General features: G+C 50.4%; 1 protein-coding gene across 2 annotated transcripts in view; it reads right to left on the bottom strand.

Annotated features, from left to right (window-relative positions):
* The window catches only part of TFEB (transcription factor EB), a 48865-nt gene that overhangs the window by 6559 nt on the left and 25252 nt on the right, over nt 1-17054 (bottom strand). For both annotated transcript variants that reach the window (XM_032768297.2, XM_075064910.1), the window contains exons 2-4: nt 1345-1589; nt 976-1230; nt 316-396 (exon numbers count right to left, since the gene is read on the bottom strand). In XM_032768297.2, the coding sequence (XP_032624188.1) occupies nt 316-396; nt 976-1230; nt 1345-1542 (534 nt within the window). In that variant the 5' untranslated portion in view covers nt 1543-1589. The remainder of the gene's footprint in view (nt 1-315; nt 397-975; nt 1231-1344; nt 1590-17054) is intronic.

The raw sequence follows: 17054 nt of genomic DNA, 5'->3' as shown, positions 1-17054 counted from the left end.
CAGCAGTGCTCCATCCACGCCCCCTGTGCCAGGTCTGCTAGACTGCACCAGTATATAGCGGTTACCCTGGCTCTCGGCCACCAACAGAAGGGGCAGAGAGCCACAGACAATCCGGCCCAGAGGGTATGGGTAGCAGAGTCACTACTCTCCCTGGAGGGCTCCCTGCAGCTACCCTTTAGGGTTACGGGAGACTGAGCTCTTCCGGCTAGAGCACATATACTGCAATTGTTCCCTAGCCAGTACATGTCAAATGCAGGCTCCTTCCCTCCCTCCAGAGTCAGGATAACAGGCCAGGAGTCAATCAGAGACACTTACGGTGTTGGGCATGTGCATCTCTGGGTTAATATAGCCCAAAACGTCATCCAGACGCATGATGTCATCAATGACCTCATCTATCTGGAAAAGAAAGTTGCATTTTGATAGAGCACAGGGCTGGAGGTGCGGGGTCACTGGGCGAAAACAAAAAGACAGCTAAGCGTTTCCTCAGTTCAGTGGTTTCATTTTTGATGGTATGTGCTACTTTGTCCATGAAATGCGCTACAGGTGAGTCTCATCTTACGCGAGGGTTCCGTTCCGCGGTTAGTGCGTAAAGCGAAAACTGCGTATAGTCAAAATTACATTGAGTTGAATGGCGGGTGGAATCGCCCACAGTATAGGTACAATATTAAAACTGTTATTTTTCTCTTTTTGGGAGTTTTTTTGTTTTGTTTTGTTTTTGCTGACTGTGTAAAGCTGAAATCGCGCATGTTAAATGCGCGTAAGATGCAACAGGCCTGTACATGCTAGCTAGGTATTTGTATCTTATGTCCCACCGCGCCCCCTGCTGGGAAATCCCAGCTCTCCGCTCTGCTCCTTATCGCACCTCCTGCTGAGAGAAGCCAGGACTGGAGAGACCCTGATCACATGCCACTTTTAAATCCTTCCCCTTCTCTCCCCTAGTCATCTTGGTGCTCTATAGCCAAGCCATTTCCTTACCTCCCTCTCCGGGTTGGAGCTGATGTTGAGCATGGCCATGGGACTGTTGGGGGCACTGTTGCCGGCTGAAGAGGACATGACATGGCCAGGCCTGACGCCCGGCGAGGCAGCAGGGGGAGGCTTCGGAGACTGCCGGATAGGACTGATTTGAGCAGCTAACTTGTTCCCGTAGGTTTCAGAGATATACTCCTGGACCTTCTTGTCCCGTGACTTCTGCAGATGATATGTGGTGGGGTTCTCCAAGTACGACTGAACCTAAAAATCCACATACACCCCAGGCAGGGAAAAACAATTAGAGCTCTCAACATGGCCAAGATTTTCCCCTCCCCTCCCTCAGGAGAGAAGGAAACAAACTAATCCGCACTGTACCTTTAAGACCTCTCCCGGCACGGACGGCGGGGATTGGAATTGGACTGGAGTGTTGATGGCAGGCGTGGGGGCCAGCGGCATCTGCTGCTGCTGCATATAATGCATCACCGCCTGCTGCTGCATCCGCTCCCTCTGCTCCTCCTGCTGCGCTTGTTCCCGCATAAGCTGCATCCGCAGGCCGATGCGCGACGCCATCATGCACGTGTGGGGTAGGTTACAGCTCCTCCCGCGGCACAAAGGAATTGCTGAGAGAAACAGGATGGGTTGGACCATAGCAAAGGCTGCAATAGGATTAAATCAAGCCCAAGGGATCGGGCTCTAATGGCAGTGCTCTTGGGTTGTGCCCATCACCTCGCTATCTCAAAGTGCTTCATGTGGGGAGGGTCAGTAATGTTATCTCCATTTTACAGATGGGGAAACTGAGGAACAGGGCAGCAAAGGAGTTTGCCCATGGCCACCCAGAAAATTTCTCTGACAGCTGCATCCATAGCCAAGTGACCGCTACCACCCAGCCAAGATCAGGGCCCCAGTGTTCCATAAGGACTGCAAATCTAGTCCTACTAAGGCAGTGCCAGCTTGTGATTATTCCCTGGGGAGTCGTTCTAAAAAGCGTGATATAAGGGTTAACTATGAGGACGGTAGGTGCTGTACATACACGTAAAGCCCCTGCCTGGAAGAGCTTACAAATCGAAATACATGAGGCAAAGGAAGGATTATTATCCCTGCTTTATACGTGGGGAACTGCTGCATAGAGAGGCTGAGTGACATGCAAGCAGCCTGTGGTAGTGCAGGGAACTGAACCACGGGAAGTCAGTTCTCTAACCAGTGTGTCAAACTGCCTCCCTGACTCAGGAAAAGACCCTCTGACTCCCAGTCAACACCGAGCAGAACAAGGCTTCCATCTTTGGGCCCCAGCAAAAACAAACAGCCACAGCAATAAACCAACCCCCAAAAGAGGAATACACAAAAAAGCCATCCACTGTTTCCTATGACAGCTTCAAAAATTGTCCTTTGGTTTGTAAAATCCTGGGGGTTAAAAAAAAAACAAACAAACAAAAAAAAACCCCACAGCACTAAACTTGGGACCAAAATCATCCTTCCACCTTTGGCCACTGATCTGGAATGACCCACTGAAGGCACTCGAATAAAAAATAACCCCTAGCTCTGATCTGGCACTTTTCATTAGGAGAGCTCAAAGCGCTTTATAAAGGAGGTCACTGAACAGATGGGGAAACTGAGGCACAGAACAAGGATGAGACTTTGCCCAAACTCACCCAGCAGACCAGTGGTAGAGTTGGAAATAGAACCAAGTCTCCTGAGTCCTAGTCCAGAGCTCTATCCATTAGGCCATGGTGCATGCTCCCCATTCATTGGCCCAAACCCCTTTCCCAAGGGATGCTGCCATATCAAGGGAACAAAGGCACAGCCCTCTGCTAGGGAAGGGGGCTGACGAGTTTCCAGTGATTCAGGTCTGATGTTCTCCACCCCACAGATCTCAATAGGCCATTTTCTGCTGAGGGACTGGAAATTCAGCCAAGATTTTCAAAAATAGGGGTCTAAAATGCAGTGCCCTAGTCGATATTTTGGCACCTAGATAAGCGATGCCTCGTTTTCAGAAATGCCAGGCACCAGAAGGTCCTGTGGGCATAGCAGCTGCACATAATCACATATCTAAGTAGGAGCCAAGGAGCCTCAGTTCAGGCCCCTCCATTTCTTTTCAATCTTGGCCTTTGTCTCTCTAGTCCCACTGTGCCTGGACTCGCTGCTGTCCCTGCTCTGGGAGAGAAAATGATTCAGGCCTGGACCCTGTGTGTACTCGGATGCCAAGCTCTTTCATGACAAACTCACTTTGCCTTGCTGTCAAAACCGGGCCAGTTGGCAGACGAAGGGGAGAGAGCTCCTAATCAGAGCCAGAGCCCGATAGGAGCAAGCGAAAGTGGGTGGGTGAAGAAAACCAGCAACATGTGGAATTGTTGCAGTGAGACAAATCCAGACCCCAGCACTCTCTGATCTTTTTGTGCTGGTTTCTCCTGGAAGCTGGAAATCGATGCCCTGGATTGAGGCACTTCCCAGCTCTGAGACAAGGAACCAGTCAGGATTCCAGATATTCTGCCACCCACCCAGACTGCCTCTTATGTCCATGGAGAGGTTCCAGGTGATGTCTCTATTGCTACAAGAGAAACCCAAAGGCCAGGAACCCAGCTGGGGGTGGGAGCACAAAGGGAAAGACAAGAATAGGCCAGAGAGAAGAAAGAGGGTAATAGCCAGTTAGTTATTCCTGGATTTCAAGGGAAATCCCATTGATGTGCTGCTGGTGGGACTCAAAAGAAAGATGTGAGGAGAAAGAACATGAGAGAGAGACAGCCAGAGAGACAGAGGAAGAAAGAAAAGAGCCTTCCACAGGAAGTGGAATGACACGGTTTAACTGTCTCTTAGCTGACCTAGCACGACGCACACCCAGTCTCCCTTGTCCCCTAAACCTAGAGGTGTTCCCCATAGCACGGTGGTGGGGAGACTGTCAGGAGTAATTAAACCCAAAGCCAGAGGAAAACCTTAACCCTGGAACAATGCAAACAATGCCTCTTCTGTCCCAGGAGCCTGCACGCAAGAGACTGGAGGCGAGAGAGGCAGCACGAGGCAACGGAGAGCGACGCAGCCAGACACAGACAGGGCTCTTGTTTGTCCATACAAAGGGGATGAGAGCCCATTCGGGTGCAGCGAAGCAGTGCTAAAAAACCCTGCAGAGATGAGAGGGCTCCAGTGGGAGCCGCCCTACCTGAGCCGTAACTGAGTGTTACTGACTCATCCATCCTGGGAAGTAGGTACAGCTCAGTGTCATTACCCTCATTTTCCAGATGGGGACAGGGAGTCAGTGGGGACAGAACCCAGGAGTCCTGACACGTGACCGTCTGCTCTACCCACTAGACAAGAGTCGCCCAAACGGTGGGTCCCAGGAAGGTTCTAAGTGGGTCACCACGTCCAAGGCCGGAGTAACACATCACGGGGCCCTTGCCTAAGCAAACACACAATTACCCTGGCCTGAGACAGAAGGGAGGTCCTGCAGGGGTGGGGGTGAGCCCACCGTGAGCCCAGAGCTCATCCCGGCCCTGCGGGACAGGAGCTGCTGGGTCAGTGCAGGCATGGTTCACTGGGGTTAGGGTTGCAGTGCCAGGGCAGAGAGTGCATGTATGTGATGATGGGTCACAAAAACAAATATATTATGCAGTTGGTAAGTCACCTTAGGAAAAGGTTTGGGAACCAATCCACTAAACCACCCGCCCATGCAGGCTGTGCAACTGAACCCAGGGGTCTTGACTCCCAGCGCACTGCTCTAATTGCTAGCTCACACTGGGATAGCCCATCATCCATAACCTGGGGAAGGAAGATGGTGAGTGATTCAAAGCAGAATTTTCCCTCCAGACTGCAGTGGCTGAAGACATGTGGGGGGAGGAGGGGAGAGTAGAGATATTAGTAGAGATGAAGAAAGCAGGCGGTGCACAATTCAGCAGGAGGAGCAGTGAATCTGGCAATGCAGGGAAGGGATGCTTCCCTGTATATTTTGAATGGACTTTTAAGGAACTGAATGTGGTCGGGAGAAATGAGGTACCTTTCCCACTCAGCTAAGACATGCCACTCCCATGAATTGTGACACTACAAAAAGTGTCCTACAAAGGCCAATCCAGAGCAGAAAAACACAGCAGGGAAGACAACTTGTCTAACTCACATCCCACACAGTCCTGTCAGCGCTTCACTTCTGACCCTTGCCTCTCTTTCCTCTCCAAGGTTTGCACACTCGAACACCTGGGAACCCATGATGCTGATAACCAAGGAAGCAGGAGAAAGGATGACCTTGTGTTTAAGGCACAAGCCTCAGAGCCAGGACCCCTGAGCTCCATCCGTGGCTCTCAGACCACGAGCAAGTCCCCTAAATTTTCTGCACCTCATTCTCTCTGTTTGCAACGCGTGGCTAATGCTACCTATCTAATGTGGAGGGTGTGGGGTACAGTGTCTGAACAGGTGTATTGTTTTTAAATACCGTATCTTTGCTCCCCAACACACACATACATCAATCAACAGCTCTGGATAATAATCCAGTTCAAAGGCCCAGACAATGACTTACATTTACTGAATGTTTTTCATTCAGAAAGGCCCCAAAGCATTTTAATATTCTAGGGGGTGGGAACACATCAAAACTGGGCTCAGAATGGAAACTGTCTCTGCCCCTTCACTACAGAGTTGCTGCTATATTAGCAATCAGTTCTCGCACCACTAAAATGCAGTCACCTCTGAGGCAAAATACAGGGTGCTGTTTAAGGATGCCCAATAACAGCAGCACTGCATTTTGGAGAAAATGAGTGCAGTGGAAACTGCAAAGGGTATTCGTGGAGGCAGGATGCAATTAGCGCAAAGGCAATTTGTCCAGGACACCTGAGCTAACATCACAACATTTGCAAAAAGAGCCATAAATGACCCAGGGGAGAGAGGGCACTGAAGTACAGATCAAAAGACAGTGGGGCTGAGTCTCAGTGATATCAAGGCCCTTCTGTGCTACTCTGGCAGCATAAAGGGGCCTTAAAGGGTGTGGAATGGGCCCCTGAGAAAAGACATTGCACGACCAAGTGTGAGCTAGTGAAAGGGCTCCATACAGCCTCTGCTCCCAGCCCCTGGCATGGGGCGTCAGAGGCATGGGCAGAGAGTGTACTGTGCTGTAGTTATTCTTTGCCTCCTGAGGTCTGTAGGGGACTGGGCAGGCCCATGCATGGCTCCAGAATCCAGGCAGTGCAGAAGTGGCTTAAAGCCCCCTTCCCTCCAGCATGAAAATGGAGCAACTGAGAATCAAGCTCTAGGGTCTGGTCCTGGCACAGCCACTGATTATGGTGTGACCTCAGCCAGGCAAGTCACATCCCCATTTCGTGCCTCAGTTTCCCCCATTGGTAAAACAGGAACAATGATACTGACCCACTGTTATAAGAAACTTGAAATCTATGGGGTGGCGGGGGAAAGAGAGATGCAGCATCATCATCAATCCTTGGCACTTACCGCACCACATATCTGAGCACCTCACAGTCTTCTCTAAAGCATTTCTCGTCACAACCCTCTGTGATGCAGGGCAGGGCAGATGAGGAAACTGAAGCACAAAGACGCTATGTGACTTGCCCAAGCTCTCACAAGAAGCCTGTGGCCGAGTAGGAAACTAAACCCAGGTCTCCCAAGTCCCAGATTAGTACTCTAACCACTAGGCCATCCTCCCTCTCTCTCATGCCCTACAGGCGGGCAGGGCCGGAGTTTTACATCTCAGGCAAAAGACGCCGGCCAAGAGTTTCAGAAGTGGAGTGCCGCTCAACCTTTCCATACGACTGTACCCATTTCAGAAGTCTGCTTTGTTTTGCACACCCTCAAGTTTCACCCCCCTTAAAAATGACTTGCTTACAAAAATAAGACATAAAAATACAAAAACGTGTTGCAGCATATTGATACTGAAAAATTACTTACTTTCTCATTTTTACCATATATTTATAAAACTAATCCACTGGAATATAAATATTGTACTTGCATTTCAGTGTACAGTATAGAGAGCAGTATAAACAAATCATTGTCTGTATGACATTTTAGCTTGTACTGTCTTTGCTAGTGCTTTTTATGTAGCCTGTTGTGAAACTAAGCAAATATCTAGATGAGCTGGTGCACCCCCTGGAAGGCCTCTGCCTACCCCTGGTTGAGAACCACTGCACTAGAGATTTGGGGGCTTAACCTGAGACCTCTTAAAGAGGCCTGATTATCAGACAGCGCTGAGCCTCTCTGCCCCTTTACGGTGTCTCCAGCTAGGCATCCAAAAGCACTAGTCACTTTTGAAAATAAATAAAACAACATAAATCAATCAAAGCCAGGGTCCATGGGGGCAGGGGGTGGGAAACAGCACCAGCTAGTAGCTTATTTGGTCTTTTTCCATTCATTCCAGGGCACAACCTGTGCCAGCCCGATACCAATTTTTAAAGAGGGAACAAAGAACGATCAGGGTAAAGACCCTCTTTGTGCATTAATTCACATCCTCTACCAAAAGGAATGAGGAAATATTTAAAGGGGAAACATAGAAGCCAAATAACCCGGGTTTACTTAGGAATAAATGTAGTCAGACAAATCTAAAGGGTTCTTCTATTTAAACAAAATACATAATGTTGGCCAGAGGAGATGTAGTGGATAAAATATATCTGGATTTCAGTGAGGCATCTGATACACAGTGCCACGAGATATCCTAAGGGGGAAATTAAATCAAGCTGGCTCGGACAGAAATACGATTACATGGATCAAAAGCTGGCTATTGAACGGCAAGAGGACGGTAATTAATTCTACATGGTGGCTCATCTCCCTGGGGGTGGGGGAAGAGTTGTGAGAGGTGCCCATGGGGTCCCACTGGGAGGGGGATTAAGTGTCATTTCGGTTAGATGACTTTTTCAAACTAGCTAGAAGACACAGCAGAGAACATGGCAAAATTTATAAGATGATGCTAAGCCTTGAGGGGCAGCAGAGCCAAGGGAAGTGCAGAAATAAACGCCACGGGATGGAGAGACAAGAGTGGCCTGGAACTAATAAAATGAGGCTGACTGTGGACAAGTAAACATAAACATCAAGGGTCCCATGCAAGGAAAAGCCTTAGAGCAGCAATGACAACAAATCATATGTGCCTATCTTTGGAGGCACCCAAAAGCATTTTGGAAACCATCTTGAAATTGCTTCCCTATTAAACAGCAGCTGTTTAAAAGCCACACCGCAACTCTACATAGCCAGGAGAGCAAGTGAAAATGAAACCCTGAACTGGAGGAGCACGTTTCATGAATATACCTGGGGCACGCTTTGGCAATGAAGCAGTTAATAATCCCTTCCACTGAGGACAGGGTGGCTTGGGGAGGCTGATAGGAAAACAGCTGTGCAGGTGAGGGATTTCAAATCCAGTCCTTGTGAAGTTGCTTTGTCACCTTTGGGATGAGAGTGGGCCTGGGTCCATTTCCTTGCATACCGGTATCCACAGCACAGAACCCACCAGCACTCGCTAGCAGCAACCAGGCCAAGGATTGCCTGGACCAGAGAGGCCCAACTTCCTTCTCACATGCACAGGTGGTTCCCTTGGGTCAGGGAATAGGAGGAATTAGTGCTGCCATTGGAGGCTCTGAATCTGCATCCCCAGCTCATGTCCAAGGCCAGCAGGGGCTGGAAGCGCCCAAAGAGGGGGAAGCTGTAGGGACAAACAGAGATGAGCAGGATGGGAGAGGGAGGAGTAGGAAATGAAAGAACAGAATGGCTCTCAGCTTAGAGCATTGAGTAAGCTCTGCTTCCGCTCCAGGATGAGACTGTCTCTTTGCCGAAACAGAGGCTGGGTCCTACAGGATGCCGGTAGCCCACTCTGGGCCCTTCAGAGTCAGAACAGGCTATCTACTGGGGAGGAGGGGGTCATGTGATGTGCACCAAGCCATGACCACCCACGTCAGATTACAACGCAGGCTTGTCCCTGACAGTCACTGTAAACCAGAACCTGCTTCCCTTCCTGCCCCGTCGCTGCAGCCCAAAGTCCATATTCCCATGGGAGCAGACCCAGGCGGTGCAGACAGAATGATGGCATCCATTCCCCATGCCCAGCAACGGGGCCATCCATCCAGTCCAGACCCTGCTTTCAACGACCCTGTCATAAATGTGGAACAGCTGCGCTGACTTTAGTGGAATTACTCCAGATTCATGGCATCGCAACAGAGCACAATGCAGCCCCACTCCATCCAGGGTCTTACATGGCCCCTTCATCACTGCAGTACCAGAGCCCTCAGCAACGTTTGCCTCCTCACTCTGCCACATGATGCTCAAGGGACCCTGCTCCTCCTGACTCCAGGTTTCTGGTCAGGTTTGCATTTCTCCCTCCCTGCTGACGCAACCAAGAGATGAAAGAGATGACATGGGAGGTGAACTCTGTCAGGTGCCAAGTGCCTTCACGTTCCTTTGGGGGGCTGAGGTACTCTGTGCCTTTCAGGATCCAACTTGGAATTGCCATGAAAGCATCTGAAATATCAGCAGATCAAAGACAACTGGAAGCACTGGGGAGTCTACACGGAAACATGCACCGGCACAGAGGATCAATGCACAAATTAGCAGGTGGCAAGGAGGTTACCTCACACCACTGTAAAATACGCTAGGGGACAGGAAAACCATCCATGGCATATCTTGACTGAGGAATTTATTTACATGCCCTGAGTCAGCCATCAGTGCCTAGCAGTCGGTGTAGCTGGGCCAGGACTGGCCCCTATGCTTAGGCAAGTCATGCCCTGAACACTGTTGATAAGAATGCTGTACCTTGGCATGACCAGATTGCATACATCAGGTAAATAAATACAGTTTAAGCCCAGAAGAGGCCACAAGATCCACCAGTCTGACCTCCTGCATATCACACGCCACCACCACCACCCCCAAGAGCAAGCTGGGGTTTGCAACTAGTGAGCTAACCAGGCATTGATCTTGATTAGCTCAGTGGGTGCAAACTCCTGCATATCCATCTTGATGCTTAAGAGGTCATCATTATTGTTCATTATTTCTATGAGAATAGCACCTAGAGGCCCTATACTAAGGTCAGAGCCGCACTGTGCTGGGTGCTGTACGTACACAGAGCAAAAAGGCAGCCACTGCCCCAAAGAGCTTGCACTCTACATACAGGATAAGAGACAACAAGCAAGAGTGAAATGACTGATTGCTGGCCACTGGTCTCTCAGTGGGGCTGCCTGTGAACACAGTCACGGCTTAAGACAACCAAGAAATCTACGCCACTCAGTGCCTCCCTCCTTCCCCTAACTGTGAACTTGCTTTACAAGAATCAGGGGGTGGTGGTGAATGGAGAATTCTGCTATTTCCCCTTAGGAAATTCCTCAGCCAATCACCTGAGGAGAAGGAGAGGTGAGGGTGAGGGGAAAAGGGAAGCCGAAGTGAGGGCAGGCCCCTGATGTGAAATGGGGAGGGGGGAAAATCAGACTGGTTTTAAAATAGCCCGGCCGGTTCTGCTTGGCTTCACCCTCGGCAAAGCTCAGCAGCTTCTGCTTTCGCTCTGACTCACCCGCAGCGTGGGGGGAGGCTAACAGGTCTGACAGAATGAGAATGAAAACCACCGGAGTCACAAGGGCCGTGAAAACCGAAGGCCGCAAGCTCAGCCTGGAGAATGGCCACCACAGACTGGTGTCTCGTGAACCCTCCTGAACTAAGCTGCGGGAGGGGAGCCTGTCAGCACTTGGAGGAGAGACCTGCCTTAGGAAAGCCCAAGGTGCCACAGGATGTGGTGCTGGTGATTCACTAGGGAGTGCTCTTCCCTCTGAGAGCCAACGAAACCACTGGCCCAGAGTAGTGCTTTCTTTCAGGCTAGATGTACAGGTGAGGTCCCGGTGAGCTGCTGACCATTAAAGATTCTTGTTATTCTTTGCAAGATGAGAGGCGTTAGCCTCAATGTCATCCAGTAACATCTAGATCTAGAGACAAAGCCACAACAAACTAGATCTAAGTATAGCTAGACATAGATGAGGTAGATTACAGCTCAGATCATTCTCAAGTTCCAGCTCTCACCCAGCCACCTTGCCCCCTTCCCTCCACCACTCCAGCCACATTCTCCACTTCTGTAACCCCTTCCCTATCTCTGTTAGCTCCGTCCCTCCCTGCTGCTAGAATGTGATATCCCATTTACTGGCTCCTACCCCGCAGCAGGAAACAAGTGACTCGCAGAAGGGTAGGCCTCTGGCAAGGGGGAAAGAAAAAGGCCCCTCCTCGTGCAAGGTCTTACAGGCACTAGTGCAATCGCATGCGAGTCTAAACCCAGATTAAACCTGGACAAGGCCAGGGAGAGGGCCCATCTCAGTTAGGCAGGGCCTGACATGAATCTAAGCAATTGCTCCTCCCAATCAAGCCAAGTCCCCAACCGAAAGGCACCACCTGGCTGCTCTGTCTTGAGCAGCAGCCCCCAGGCCGGTCCTCGGGGCTTGTAGGGTATATCAATAGTCAGCCAGCAAGGCAGCCCTGCCAATGGGATTGGGTTTCCTTCCAACCCTGCAACCCGAGCACCTGTTCCCACTGGCTCCGCTCAGAGCAGTGCCTCCTGTCAGTCACTGGGAGGTAAGGCCAGAGGACTCGCAAAACAAAGGAGGGGAAGGGGAGGGAGTGGGAACAGCAGACAGGAAGGAGAGAGTGTATAGGCATCGGAGGAGGGGAGGAGAGAAAGGAAGGGAAGAAGAAAATAGACAGAAGAGAGGCAGGGAAGGGAAGAGAGGGGGCAAAAGAGAACGAATGGGGAGTGGAGAAGGAAAGAAAGGAAGAGAAAAAAAGAGGAAGAGAATAGGGAATGTGCTCAGGGCAGGGGGCTCCAGCAAGCAGGGCAATTACCCCACCACCCAGGCAAGGATCATGTTCTCAAGTTACAATGGTTCTCAATGACCCCTGGGCTGGTGCTGGTGCTGCTGCTCCTGACCTGGGGCTGAGCAACAGAGAGGAAGGAACTCAGAGAGATGAGCCTCCAGGAGCTGTGTGGCTGCCCCAGGGCGGAAGCAGGAGAGGCAGGGACCCATCATGCTTCTGGGAGTGATGCTTTCTCCCTGCAGCAGCATCTTCTCTTGCACTGCAGAAGCCTGACTGGAACAAACAGGGAGCTGCAACCAAACGAACAGCCCAGGTGCCTTCTATAAATCACTCAGCTCATGCTGTGTCCCTGGATGACCCTTCGCTGGATTCCAGGCTTCTATATATTTAGGAAGACATTGGATTTCATGTCAACAGTGGGGCAAGGGAGAGGCAGCCAGGGTCGGAAGGCGGTCATATGAGGGCCCCAAGAACACTCATCCACACAGGTGTAGAGGTGCCTTGGGCCGGATCCACCAGTACCACTCCCCTCCCCATTATCAGGTATCTCCAGCGCCAGGATGGGAGACCACTTTACAGGGAAGGGAAGGGTCATTTCAGAGGCCGACCATGCTGCTTACAGGGAAACACTCGTCCTTGTGCCTTTAACTCACCACCAACCACATTCTTGGTTACACAGCAGGCACTATGGGGGTTAACACCCTGTTCCTGTCCTGTTAGGGTCACTACCTGTGGGCTGGTCCTTACGGTCACTGATCTGTCCCATGCTGGCAGGGCAATTCTATTACCGGACATACACCCATATCCATGCGGCCTGTGAACTTTTCTAGATAGCATGTGTTGCTACGTCTGGTCTGACCCCACACCAGATGTAGGATAACTTCCCCTTTCCCTTAGCTTCACTGCTTCTCTTGCACCATGATGAATTATTGTTTATTGTGTGCATTACCACAGCAACTAGGAGCCCCAGTCACAGGCCAGGACCCCATCACGCAGGGGTACATTATGTTTCTCAGAAGACCAGATCCTCAGCAGATGTAGATTCATGTCAATAGAGCAATGCCGATTTACACCAGGTGACGAGACAGCACAAGCAGCTTTCAATAGGGGTGGGGGATTTACATCAGATTCTGAAGATCACCTCACAGCCATCCCAGCCAGACTGCATTTGAGCTGTTTCACAGGGCTCAGTCTCACACTGTTCGGACAAAGTCCCGTGCTCGGGAAAATACAGGCGTCCAGTAGCCTACGCCTCAGGGAAGCCTGGAGTTGTGCAGCAGGCAAGCAGTAGGGACAGGGAGACGGACAGGTCTGGTCAGCTGTGGTGCTGGACTACTGGCACAGGAGTCCTGTTGGGATCTCGGAAGCTGGAGTCTTGTTCACACACCCCTACAGACATTGCCCAGCCTATGAACGGTGAGCAGAGGGTGGATCCTAAACGCAGATGGATTAGGGAACAGCAGGGAGGCGGAGGGTCCAGAGCAGCATGGGAAGTGGAGGAGGACAGGAAGCAGGTGCAGAGCAGTAAGAGAGACAAAGGAGGAAAAGAGTCCTGACCAGCAGGAGTGGGTCCAATGTGCACTAGGAACTTGATACCCAGGGCCTGGTCCCCAACTACGCTGCTGAGGGCTGGTGTCTTGGCCCCTTGTATCATCCTGCTAGATGTCCCTGAGCTAAAGGGCTGCTCACTCCCCTACGCAGTCTCCAATGGCATCCTTGAATTTGTTCCCTGCCTGGGGGACGGAGTGGCCCACTCAGAAGAAGTGATGCTCTGCAGTGACATGCTCTGTGTCCCAACCCCACTGGCTGGAGCTCAGGCTAACAAAGGCACTTTGTGTGCAGCCTTGAGCTACAAATGAGAGCCTCGCAGAGCCGCAGCTGGGGGTCAGGCCAAGAATTTGACAGTGCAGAGAGCTGCTCCTCCCTGGCTTGCAGGACCTGTATCAGACACATCATGGTGGGGACTGGCTGATTCATACCTCACGCTAACACAATGCTGATCACCCACTGGGTGCCAGCCGTGGACCAAGATAGGAAGATTCATTCCCTGCAGAATCTGGGGTATATTCCTTGCCTGAGCCAAGGTGCAGGGAGGTTGCTGCTATCACCTGTTGGGGAATTTCCACGTTGATGCCATTTGCCCTCTGGCAGGTGGGACTCTAGGAACAAGACGTTGGGCCAAAACAGTTATGGCAGGAGAGAACCTCTGATTCTCCTCACTTACCCCTGATACTAATGTGGTTACTCCAGATTTACACAGGGACAATTTAAAAAGGACAATCAGACTCAGGCCCATCACATTTAAAATCCATTAATCCCAAAGGATCCCAGTGAGCTTTAGAAGTTGATCTTCTAATACTACATGGGGATCACCTCACTTACCACTCAAACGGAGCTGTCTCTGGGGTGGAATGCGGCAAATCTGTAACAGTGCACACACGGGTAGGTTTAAATAATATCTGTACGGTTCTGAATTTGGATTCAGATCCAAATTTAGCACTTTAGAACCTATTTCCAAAGTAAAGAGAAAAGAACACACAAAAGCCCAACAGTTTGGATTTATATAGCATGGATCACAGTTGGAGATCCGCTACACTAAGAATCAGTTTTTCTAAAAAGCTGTGTTCCCATTTAGGTAGCAGAATAAATGGCCAATTTTCCCAAAAAGACAACACATTTAGGTGCTGAGCCGTTTAGAAAGCCTGGCCCCAATCCTGGGTGCTGAGCACTTGTAAATCTGGCCTTTGGATCTTTGGAAAATCTAGGATATACCTACGCTAGAAACACTGCAGCAGCACAGCTGCAGCACAGATACTTACTACAGCGGTGGAAGGGATTCGTCCATCGATGCGGTAAATCCCCCTCTCCTAGCAATGGCCACGCTGGGTTATACGGTGGCTTAATTATACCGTACAGGGCGTGACATTTTTCACAGCCCTGAGCAATGTAGCTAAGCCAACCTAACTTTGTAGTGTAAACCAGCCCCAAGTTTGTAAAGTGCTTTGGGATCCTGTGGGGGAAAAGTTGCTGTGTAAACATAAAACACTAGGCTTCCTCCCAATCTCATCCATTTTACACCAGAGTAAATGAGACAATCACACCCACTGTGATTTTGCAGAGAGGAAGCTTGTAGCATGGGAGCTAACCACTTATTTCTGATATCCCCAGTAAATTAAATTAATGGACTGAAATACAACAGATGATGCCAGAATAAAGAATTAATCTTCTTAAAAGTATCTCACTGTTATTTACTGATGCACATTTTGTTGATGGATCTTTTTCATTTTCACTGGAGTCGTAATCTTATTGTTCTCTCATTTGCACCAGTGTCCATCTGGAGTAATTCCACCAAGGACAGAAGTGGCCCCTGTCTGTCTATGATCGGTTTTATACAGCATGCGTCACCATGGAATGAAAGCCCGCAGGGTCTGATTCCCTACCTGAGTTGTCACTTGCACCTGTGCAAAGTGAGTACAACACAGGTACAAAAACGTTACCAGTGGTGGGAGTGGAAGGCTGTGCTTTGGGAGGACTTTGCACTCCCTATGCACAGGTGCAAATGACACTTGTGATGCACCAGAGAATCAGACCCCTGAAGTCGTTTTTACTGACCATTCATGCATCTACCAACAGAGAGCAACTCCTGGTGCATCGGGACAGTTGCTTGGCAACAGGGTGTATTTTCCAAAGTTGCACACAGCCATAGCTCAGCGACTGACCAGGTTTGTGGAGCTGCCTGTTACCAGGCACCGCTGCGCTTGCCCAGAAGCTAGTTATCACTCAGTTGGCACAGTACACCCCGTGCCATTATAAAATATGCCCTGCAGTTATTTATACAGAAGGAATGGCAGCCTAACACCCAGCGCTGCTTATGGCTCAGCTTCTCCTTCACACAGCAAAGTGATGCCATTTTGAACTACCCACGCCCCCCAATCTCCTACCATCCAGATCTCCCAAGCAGTGGGACCCTCTTTGCCACCAAATGCCTCTGGGGAAAGTCTGAGCCACATAGTCAGTGGAAGTGAACATAATAAAAATCAGGACTAAAAATAAAGCTTGTAACGAGCCGGTTTCCACATATAGCACATGCAAAGCACACAGGGTGGCTCAGGTTACAGGCCCCCACCCTAGCCAAGGGGAACCAACTGCCAGCCTTATCGTGGTACTCACTGGGAGGCTGAAAAGGAGGTATGATAGGCACTCCTGTAGGCCTCATGCAGGGTTCCCCTGCACAGGGGTGAATATCAAGGTTCATATGAGACTTCAGCAGCTCTTCCTGCTGGCCCCTCCACTCTCAAATTCATTCTGTGCGTACAGCGTGTTCCAAACAGATGGGACAGAAGGAGGGAATGCTGCCTCTCCAAGCACTATCTACGCTTCTGGTAATGGCTGACAGATTCACACAGGCAGGAACTCTGTCCTGCATAGCAGAGGAGAAGCTGGGCTTCACAACAGAAGACACATTTAATGCACAATAAATAATATATCCATAGAAAGACCACAGATTAAAGCTGTAAGGTAGAGGTACCAAGCAGTCACTTGCTGACAGGGCCCCTGGATGCAATATCCTGGGCACGGCTGCCTGTCCCTGCCATGGATAATATACGTCCAGCTGCCAAGGCACATGCACAGCACCATTCTTTCAGGGCACAGTCTGACTGCCCAGGGCAGAGCAACTGCGCCGTTACAGGGAGGTGAGGTTTTGGGATCTGGTGTCACTGATACATCAGCTTTATTAGGAGTCACTCTGACTTACATCCCTGGGCACCGGATGCTACGCACAGGTGGACAGGATCCCCTGTGGAGTAACAGATTTGCCTGGAGTGTCCCACAATCCTAGAGCACAGGCACAGGTGCTGGAACTAGGGGTGCTACTGCACCCCCTGGCTTGAAGCAGTTTCCAATGTATGCAAAGTTTACAGTTTGGTTCAATGGCTCTCAGCCCCCCGACTATACAGAACTGTTCCAGCACCACTGAGCACAGGGAGCCAGAGTGCCTGCCCCAGAGACTTATCCACAGTGCCACATACAGCAGGGCAAGCTTCCTACATAGTGCCCCACAACCCTACTCTCAAAAGATCTCTGGGGAGCAGGTGAAAGCCTCTCTGCTCAGACGCCCAACCCAAGGGACTAACCGCGGTGCCTTCGATACCTTGTAGCTGGAGACGGAATTACGAGCCACCAAACTCATTCCACAAAGGCCTGCTGAACAGATACAAACTGGAGGCTGAGAACGGGGAGGCTTGATGGCCCATTGCTAATCCCCTGAGCCACTCAACCATGGTTGATCATGGCGTTTTATGAATGGAAAGATCAATTAAAATATTGACTCCCAAGCAGTG

The sequence above is a fragment of the Chelonoidis abingdonii genome, chromosome 4 (assembly GCF_003597395.2).
Source record: "Chelonoidis abingdonii isolate Lonesome George chromosome 4, CheloAbing_2.0, whole genome shotgun sequence".
Lineage (NCBI taxonomy): Eukaryota > Metazoa > Chordata > Testudines > Testudinidae > Chelonoidis > Chelonoidis abingdonii.
Note: the sequence above shows the minus strand (reverse complement) of the source record. Positions and strands in the feature narration are given on the sequence as shown.